Here is a 9,922-nt window from a genome sequence, read left to right on the forward strand (position 1 = left end):
GCAGGCTAAAGTCAGGCTGGGGAAGGTTAATGGAGAAGACTTGAACCCACGGCTCTTCAAAACCCCAGCAGTCACCTAGCCCAGCACACCCAGCTCCCTCCTCATCTCCCCAACACAGCCCTGGGCAGCAAATCCAGCAGTGTGCAGCCCACGGTCAGGGCTGGTGGCACAGCTCACCATGTCTGGGATCTAAGTGACCTCGGGGGCCTCTGGGGAGAAAATCTCCATAAATCAAAGTCCCAGTCCTCAATTTTTATGGGCACAATGCTTAACATGGAGTTAGACAGCAGAAGGCTACAAACAGCGACCACAAATGCAGCCACTCTCTTGTTAGAAAACCTCCAGGTGCAACTCAAGTGTAACAAAAACACACAGTAAGAGATCGATTCCTGAGGTTAAACACTCAAATTAGTGAGGCATTTTCAGTCGTGCTCTGGAAATAGTTATTCCTTAAAAATTACAGGTTGCCTCTAAAAGATGGGTACCAAAGGCCAGGAGGCACATGTGGAAGTACTGAACTCCACCTCTGCCCAGATGTGCAACTTCACAAAGACACCTGAGAAAACCCCACCTGCTGACCCCAACATGATGAACCCCCAATTTTACCTGGATCAAGGTGTGTGAAGGACCCGATGACAAAGTCCAGCGTTGAGACAGCCAGCAGGAAGAGTAGCAGGAGCTGGAGCCTGATGATCCACTTCACCCCTGCCAGGTTGATCCCCAGCAGACCCAGTAGGACAGCCAGGGAGACCCCACGCACCGCCCAGATGTTGCTGAGGCTCAGCACATCCGCGATGGACTCCGCAAAGCCAGTGATATACATGGCACCTGCAACACACTGAAGGACAGAGCTCTGTGAGTGCCCCATGGGAGAACAAGGGATCCCCATCCACAGCCCCCATACCGGGCTGGGGGTCTCTGTTCAGACAGACAGACAGACATTTGCTGTCACAATACAATCTTTAATGTTACTCTGGTCTACAAGGACTGAACCTTATTGCTGCAAGACAGCACAGGGCAGCACACCTACTGCCTGGGTAAAGGGAGCAGGCTGGGTGCTAGGGCCAGCATCTTTCCACTGCCTTTAAAATTCACCCTCTATTAATGCTCCAGGAGAAACCACACTGTGGTTTGAATCAGCTTCTAAGCTTCTTCCTTTCTTCTGTTTCTCTAAAGAAAAGGGTCCCAGTTCAACACCTGCCTGTCGAGTGGCAGTTTGCTTCCCCCTTTGTTGCCTCCCAGGGTTTATTTTTAACTTGGTGTTTGGCTTGGATGTAAAGTTTGATGTTTTACCAGCTCCCCATCTCGTTGCTGGAATGGAGCCTGTACTTTTGAGGAGAGTGCATTGTGCAAGCCATGTCCCCTGAGCTCCTGGAAAGCTGCTGCTTAGTCTTGCTGCAGAACAAGCCACGTGCTCTGCCCTGGGTGGCTGAGTCTGCAGGATGGGACATCTGCAGAACAGGTTCAGGCCTCAAACCCCACTGAGGGGCAGCAATCCCAATACCAGGACATTTCCCTCCAGAGTTTCTGACTAACTGATGTGTAAGCAACAAACTCTTCCAGTGCACGGCATCCCTGGCAAACCAGGTCGGGGCACAAAGCTGCACGCCAGCACTGGTGAGGTGACCTTGGGTCCTGCAACCCCACTATCCCCATCCATGGATGAGGGATGTGCAGCACAGCTCCCACATGACTGGAAGGGAGAAAACCCCAAGCCAGCAAGAGTCAGAGCAGACCTCTCCTTTGCTGCAGATCCCCCTTAGACCAACCCAGCACTGCTCCACTGAGGGTGTGCAGAGTGACCTGACCCATACCAGAAGCTGTGGGTTCACACGTGGTTTTCAGCAAGGAAGGTGTGTGGGATTCACCTGTTTGGACTCAGACACTTACAACATGGAGATCCTGGAGAAGGATTCACTTTCCCCATAGGCAGACACCTAGCACAGATCAGGTGAACTACACCCTGAAAGTCTCTCTTTCTCCTTGCTGGTAGCCCCACCGTGAATGTCACCACCAGAGAAGTCACACACTCTGCAAGATAGTCCCCAAAGAAGTGGATGTATTCCTGTTTACTTGTGTTTAGCATGGCTTACACCACCACTGAGTGGACCACGCATGTCCTGCACGGGCGCTTTCTCCAGAAAACAGGTCCTTCCTGACCTAGCAGAGGACAACACCCCGCACCAGCACAGTTCTGCTTGGGGCACCCACAAAAACTGTACTTGAGACCTGAACTCAAAAACCTCAATCAGAATCTAACTCCAATAAACAAGTTACCAAGTGCAGTTCTTGCCTCTCACATGAAGAACAGCTCTGGAGACAGCAAGCAGTATCACCTAACCCCAACTCCCTGGACCTGACCAACAGAATTTTTTGAAGGAGTTGTTTTCTGGACTAAGTAAGTTTTCTTTCTTTTCATGCCAAGAACAACACGCAAGGACACTCTGAGAGGAGCAGAGCGGAGAGAAACTCCAACAGTGTCAGCACTGCAAGTCTCCTTGAAGCCTTTTCTCTGACAAACCACGAGCACCATCAGCAGAACGGAGGAGCCAGCTGCCCACAGACATCCCGCTGCTCCACACACAGCAGCAGCCAGAGACCCCGTGGCACTGCGACATGGGCTGCTTCCTCCTGAACTGCTCGTCTTGAAATCAGAACTGAGTTCAAGGCTGAAACATACAGAAATCTGTCCTTTACGATTTCTGCACACGTTGCTGGGTGAGGAACAGAATTGCTTTTCAACACCCAGACAAGCACTGCCACTTATCTTTGCTTTTGGGATTTTAGGGCTGGACCCTGGAAGACCTCTGCTTGCACAGACAGGTCTTACTGCGAACCACTCCAGGAAAGGAAACTGCAGAGAAGATGCACCAAACCCCAGCCTCATGGCTAGAGCTGCAGTGACCAAACATGTGCCAGTCTCCGTAGGATCTGGCAGACGTGTTGGACCACTTAGGGCAGTCTGATTAAGCTGGAGCATCCCAGGAGGACAGCAAAGCCAAACCACATCTCAGCTCACCTTGGCTGATGCAGTACGACCTGTCTCTGCAGCAGCCCCAAGGGCACTGAGCAACCTCTCATCTCCCACAGCATCAGCAGCACATGACCAGTCATTCCCTACTCGTTCCAGTCAGACCAAGGAACAGGGAATATCCCCGCTTCTGGCTGGACTCACCTCATGATGGAGGTTACAGCACCCTGTGTGCATCTTCTAGCAGGGGAGCAGCCTGCAGCTGATGCAAAGCATGTTGGGCAGAAAGTGCAGCCAAAGAGAAGGGAAAGGCATCAGCTTTTGGGAGCAGGCAAAGCGTTCCTGAGCAAGCTGCCAGCTCCCACCCCGCAGCCCCCCATGCGCAGGGGGCTGTTGCAGCCCAGCTTTTACGACCCTCAGGACAGGCTGCAACCTGATTGCTTTCCCAGACGGGGTCCGCTCGGAGAGCGAGAGTGGAAAATGTGACAGGAAGGATTCTCATGTGTGGCCCATTTCCATATCTTGGCTTGTAACTGCGCCCAGTTTGTATTTTATGGACACTTGCTTTTAATCTAGAGTGAAAGGAGAAGAGGGGATTATTTTTGGTTTGGGGATTTTTAAGGGTTTTCGGAGATTGCTGCAAGCCAGTCAGTTAAAAACAAACCTCAATAAAAATGCTTCTCTGCTCAGCACATTTTCTACCATTCATAACATCTTTATGGGGGGAGGGGGTTAAGTTACTGCAGGTTTAAGAGATTACTTTCCATTCTTTGTGTTTACTACTTGTGTATTTCGGTGCTTCACCACTATGACGGCTCCTTGGGGCCTTTCAGAAAACTCAGAACTGTGGCTTTTGGATTCCAAGAAGTCAATTAGCTGTGGCCCTCATCACTGCCCAGCTCTCCTCCCATACCAGCTCTGCTCCCGTTGGCTCCCACAGAGCAGCAGCCAAGGTTTGCCCAGTCCCTGAGGGCACAGGGAGCACATCACAGCCAACTTGCCAGCCCACAGCCCCTCGCTGGGCTCACCACTGCGACCCATGCCAGGCAGCATATTGTCATGCATAGGCTTGGCTCTTGAGGATCACATCAGGGCTGAATGATCCCCATGGTGCTCTTCCAAGATGTCCAACATACTGAAGCATTACTGGGATTTTACTTGGGGCATTACTTCTTGTGGTAGGAAGGTACAAGATTAATATCTGCATTGCAAAGTTTCTACATTTTCTTTAAGTAACTTCTTGTTGTTGTTGTTAATTACCTGTCCAAAAATATAAAGGATGCCAATGGTCCCCCCTACTTGACCTCCAAGGACAGTAGAAATCATAGAGTAAACTCCTCCACTTCCGATGCTGCACTTCTCACACACCCCAATTCCAGATAAGACTGTCACCAGGGCAACCAGGATGACAAAGGACACCAGAAACATGCCCATTACAATGCCAGTGTTTCCCTGGAATGAAAAAAAACAAACAAACAAACAAAAATGCCATCTAAATAAAGATCCAATCCACCATGAAGATTAGTCTAGACAGAAAAAGGATCCATCTGTTCCTAGTCACTAGTGATCAAAGAATCTGGAGTCATCACAGATTAAAAGACAAAACACACACCCTCTACTTATCTAATTAACATAATTCATTGCCAAAATTACAGATCCTATTAACGCCCCTTTGAGGAAGACCTGCCTCATCCTGGGGCTGGACAGACCTTAGCATGATCAGGTTCTGCTCAGTCACTGGGCTGCTCCATGATTCACTGATTTTGTCCCCTGGTTTAAAAAGAATGAGGTCAAACAATGATTCAAACACCAGGGGCAGGGTATCACGGTCTATTTGCATGTTTTAGAATGACATGCTTAAAAAAACCCAACCAAACAAAAAACCAACAACACAAAAACTTTCATAACAAAAAGTAGTTTCAAAATTGGACCTCTGGGATTTGCACCAGCTGATTTATTAACAGCATCAAGCTCGCATTTTAATTTTTCAGAACATTTAACCTTAAAAGCTCTGATCCTCCCAAACAATGAGATACCAAAGAACAAAACCCCAAAGGCAACACGGCATGGAAGATAAATAACACTCTCACTCTCACAAACCAGGGCACGCTGGCCCTTATCTGCACGACGTACACTGAGCGGCTCTCGCTCTCCCTGTACTCAGCGGAGTTTTGTGCAGAGGACTCAGCCCCACTGAAAAAAAACAAACAAAAACAAAACAAAACAAAAAAACCCACCCCAAACCTTTATGCTTGGGGTGGAGGGAGGGCTCCAGGAGGAGCTGCTGCACCAGCCATGGTCTCACTGGGCATGAGGAGCAAAAGCCTCTGAAGAAACCCGGCTGCAGGTCCCTGTTGGCAGCTTTAAGGTCCAGCTCACCTCTATTTTTGAGGATTCAGTTTCCCATTTAGGTCAGATTTTCAGAAAAAAAAAAGGCACTTAGTACCTCCAAAAGAATTCAAGCAACTCTTCTGAGCTCAAGATCTTCCAATCTTCTCGCACATCCCTATAATTTATTTTCCAGGGTCAAAAGTTTTCCCTCGTGCTCCAGCCCACCTTCCTTTGCTGACAAATCGCTCAGCCCAGTGCACAGTGATTCCAACTGTGCGATCAAAAATCTCCAGTGCCCAGTGCTTTGCCAACGTCTGGCTTCCCTTCCCCTGCCTTCACTCCTCTTACAGGCCATGTCCACATCCCACCCTTGCTCCAGCAATGCTCATTTCTGAGGTCAGGCTAGCCTTGACGGGGTTTGTTTATCACCAACGCTAAAAGGCTGCTTCTCAGCTTTAGGGTTGGTTGAAATCCCAGATTATTTTTTTTTATTTTATTTTTTTTTGTGAAACAACAGAAACATATCCAGGATGTCAGGATGTTGCTATCATCATAAAATCCTATTTTGGTTCAGCATCCCGCTGCCTTTGACAGGGGCTTTATCTGGTCAGTAAAAAACAAGGTTTGTTATAACTGCAGCTGCTGGCTGGGTCAGCACCACAGCCCACTACAACCTGATACTCCTTTTTTAAAAAGGACAATTGCTCTTTTTCTTCAACAGCTTAGCCTGAGGTTAAAAGGGTTAATAAATACCACAGCTTCAGTTAAAAAAAACAAAACAAAACAACAAAAAAACCCCACCAAACCCAGCATACATAGACAAACATACACATAGCCTTGGGCTTTTCCAGAAACTGGTGGCGGCACCAGGCTATGGCAGCAGTTAGTTAATGGGCAATCCAATGGTTCCCAGGGAAGAAAGGGTTAACACAACAACCACAGAGGAAAGCGACTCACAGCAACAATAGCAAGCAGAGAAAGTGGGAAGAAAAAGCCCCCATTAGACACTGCTGCCTATTTATGCATGCGTGCTGGAAGGGGTTAGCCAGAGGTACAATAGCTGCTGAACATTTCACCAAGACCACAAAGCTTTACCAGCCCCACTCTGGAAATTTATAGCAAAAGCCTGACTCTGCAAATGGCTCGACATATGACTGTCCTCTGCCAGGGGAGCTCTCTGCCAGCCCCAACTTCTCCTCCCTTCCCTTTTATGCTAGCTTCCAGCTGTTTCAGTTTTTCTTTTATTTACTGGCTTTGTTTTTATTTGTGTTCGCTCCAGCAGTAACTCGGTTTCAAAGGCGACGTGGCGGAAATAAGATCAGGAGGAAAAGGGAGCTCGGAAAATCATCCCGACTTCACCACCACCACGACTGCAGCTCCCCTCTAAGCCTCCAGCAAAGTCATTTTCAACACAAAGTGCAAGTGTCTTCCTGCTCCTTTTGGATGATGTCCACTGCCTCTGTGACACGAACTAGTGCCTGTGACACGAACTCCACCCAAAGCCCAAATTCCACCCATCCCTCGAGAAGCCTTCCTTCTTCTAAGGGGAAATTTTAAGGAAGAATACAACATTTTGCAGCAGAGAGACTCTTCCAGGCTCTGATCCTTAGTGAGATACTATTCTGGAAGTCCCTTTGATAGCAATGACAAGGATCACCATTCAAGACATCGGGGATTCCAGTATTGACATATTTGGAAGAGACCTGCTTCAGTGGCATGAGGAGGATGGCTGAGCAGCTGGAACTGTGGCAATATGCTTTACCTGAAAAGCAGTTATTTCATTTCAGCAACACAAGGGTGTCCCTGTTCATTGTCAAGGTTGGTTGTTGTGTTTTCCTTTTTCTTCCCTAAAGCTAAAATAGGAAACTGCTTATGAAGACCACTCCAACTTTCCATTTTAGTGGAACTTTTTGAAATGCTACAAAATACCAGAGGCCATAACCAGCTTACTGCCTATAATGAGCAGCCCAGAATCCAAAACACCTGGGCGGTGATGGAGATACGAGGTAAGGAGGTGAGGAGTAAAATGCCTATTCGCATGTTCAGCCAAGTCAGGGCTCACTCACCACAAGCCATCCTGTCCTCAGGAAAAGAACCACTCCAAAAATGTTGATCATGCAGGAGGTGAAGACGCCATCCCATGTTCCAAAAAGCACTGGCTCCCATACAAACAGCTGGATCTTCCACCAGGGCTTGGGCTGTGTTTGAGATACCTAGAGGAAAGCAAAGCCTTCAGTTTCACCTCTCAGGCTTTACAAGCAGGCTGCAGAAGTGGTACAACAACCAGCCACCAACAGTGGGATGGCCACCAACAGCTGCTAAGACACCACTTTGCTGCAAGCTGTCTCCAAGATGAAGGAGCAGAAGAGCTGCTGGGACTCTTGGGCTCTGGAAGAGGGGGTTCTCTGTCATACTCGACTTACATTCTTGTCGCATAAGCAGCAACAGAATCCTACTCAGCCTCAGCGAATTAACCCTGTTGATGATGTTACATGAAACAAAACCTCCATCCAAGGGTCTCTTACAGAGCCTGCAGCTATACATTGTGCTTCTCCTTCTGCCCCTGCCAGCACCTCAAGACAGGCAAGGTCCACAGCACACTGGAGAACTCTCTTAGGTGAGATGACAGACCAGGCTGGACAGACTGGGACTGAGAGTAGGTTGAGATGGCCTACCCATCACACAAAGCCATCTCTGACCGATCTGGGGATAAGGACACTATGTGTCTAGAGGAGATATGGGTACTCAAAGTGCCAGTGAATCTCAGAGCTGCTGGAACCGAGAGCTGAAACTCCAGGGAAACTGCAGCTATGGAAACCAAGTTCCCTCTTTCTCCTTCTAAATAAAGCCCCTCAGGTTTATGTAGCAGAAAGAAGGGTGGTCTTGTTACTTCAGTCCTATTAGCTGCCAGGTGACTAGGAGGAGGTGCAGAGACCACTAGAGATGGAAACTTGGACTGTGAAGGGAAATGGTTCTCCAACATACCTGCTGTGCTTCCTGATGGAACAGTTCTTGGACATATCCCTCACTCCTGGCACCATTCAGAGTGAACATCGTATCCCTCGCCTTGCCTCTACCTGCCCAACGAGCAGCTGTAACAGTACAACAGGTGAGGCTGATCCGAGCAGAAGGTCAGCTCTTCTCCTTGGTCAAATTCCTGCAGTGCTGGATTCTCCGTTGTAGAAGATTCATGATTTATTGCACTTACTGTGAAAGCAGGAAAGACAGAAGACACTGATGTTGCTTTCTTAGTCTGCAGAAGCACAAGGCTATTACCCAGATGGAGCCAACAGCGGCTCATAGCAGATGCTGACCCACAGAGTGACACCAGAGCAAGCAGAGAGCAATAGTCCCCCAGCACCCTCCCCAAGCCTGCCCGTGGCACAGGCTCTCTCATCAGCCCTACATTTACGGCCCTTGGTGGCCTTTTCTGAGTCTATCCACACCCCTGGTGTCCCCAGCACCCTGCAGCACTAGCTCCACAGCTTCACTGCGTGCTGTCTAGGAAAAGTATTTCCTTTTGCTGGTTTTACATCTGGTGTCCAGTAATTTCACTCCACAGCCCCATGCCCTGGGGACATGGGACATACGGACCACTCACTTCCCAGCACCACTAATCACTTCACAGCCTTGATACCATCTTCTGCAGACTAAGAGTCCTGCCAACATAACCTCTCCCCTGACAAGCAACCTCATTAGCCATCTCTGTCCCTCTTCAGTACAACACAGAGATGGAACTGGAGCAGATGAAGGTGTCCACCAACTCAGACCCACACTCTCATTCCTGATGCTTTCAGCCACAACCCCTGCACTGATGTACAGGAGCCTTTTTCCATGGCCATACCCACCCTTGGAGGTACAGTCATCTTGTCTGTAGTGGCCTGACTTCAGATATGTACCTGCCACAGGAAGACTCTGGCAGCGGGTCAGGCTTAATTCAACACCATGTACATACCAAGAAATCAGCATCAAGCTTTATTTCAAGGACAACCCACCTTTACAGAAGGGTACAGCTAGCATAAGCATTTCTCTGCCTTGAAATTGCTGGTTCCTCTCCTCATTGTGGTGGTTTTTATATAAAGTTCTCCCTCTAACTGTGGAGAGCTGCTTTTATACACCTCCTGCCAGCTGGCTGCAAGTCTTAAGTTTCCCCAAATAGCTTTCTGATGGCCACCAAGGAGTTGCCCACAGTCTCCCATGCCAATTGCCAACAGAGCCTTTCTGGCCATTCCTCAGCACAGCTACACCATGCCTCAGTAAGACAAAGAGGGCTGCAGCCAGAGGGGAGCAAGACATGCACCACAGCTGTGAAGAGGGCAGTTTGTCTGGATCATTGCCTCTCCTGGGACAGACAGCTTCCTGACCAGCTGAGTTCACATGCTTATAAGAACCAACCATGGTCATACATGGCTTGTACTAATGGCTGGACACCGTTCTTGAGACCAGAGACCAAATTTACCATGAGCATAGTGTAGGAATCTCTGACTCCTCAAGCTTGCAAGCTACAAAGACAAGACAATCAAGAAAAATGTGCTTTTCCTGTTGGACAGGGACAGAGACATACAGAATCTACTTTGGGTCACTCAGAATTTCTCCATCAAGGTCTGCACCCAGATCAGC

At 48.7% G+C, this 9,922-nt stretch overlaps 1 protein-coding gene across 1 annotated transcript in view; it reads right to left on the minus strand.

Annotated features, from left to right (window-relative positions):
* The window catches only part of SLC12A8 (solute carrier family 12 member 8), a 49,674-nt gene extending 41,318 nt beyond the window's left edge, over nucleotides 1–8,356 (minus strand). The window contains exons 1-4 of the mRNA XM_010172046.1: nucleotides 8,288–8,356; nucleotides 7,369–7,515; nucleotides 4,232–4,423; nucleotides 607–838 (exon numbers count right to left, since the gene is read on the minus strand). Coding sequence (XP_010170348.1) covers nucleotides 607–838; nucleotides 4,232–4,423; nucleotides 7,369–7,515; nucleotides 8,288–8,356 — 640 coding nt within the window. The remainder of the gene's footprint in view (nucleotides 1–606; nucleotides 839–4,231; nucleotides 4,424–7,368; nucleotides 7,516–8,287) is intronic.
* Nucleotides 8,357–9,922: the final 1,566 nt, after the last annotated feature.

The sequence above is a fragment of the Antrostomus carolinensis genome, unplaced genomic scaffold, assembly GCF_000700745.2.
Source record: "Antrostomus carolinensis isolate BGI_N321 unplaced genomic scaffold, ASM70074v2 scaffold5227, whole genome shotgun sequence".
NCBI lineage: Eukaryota > Metazoa > Chordata > Aves > Caprimulgiformes > Caprimulgidae > Antrostomus > Antrostomus carolinensis.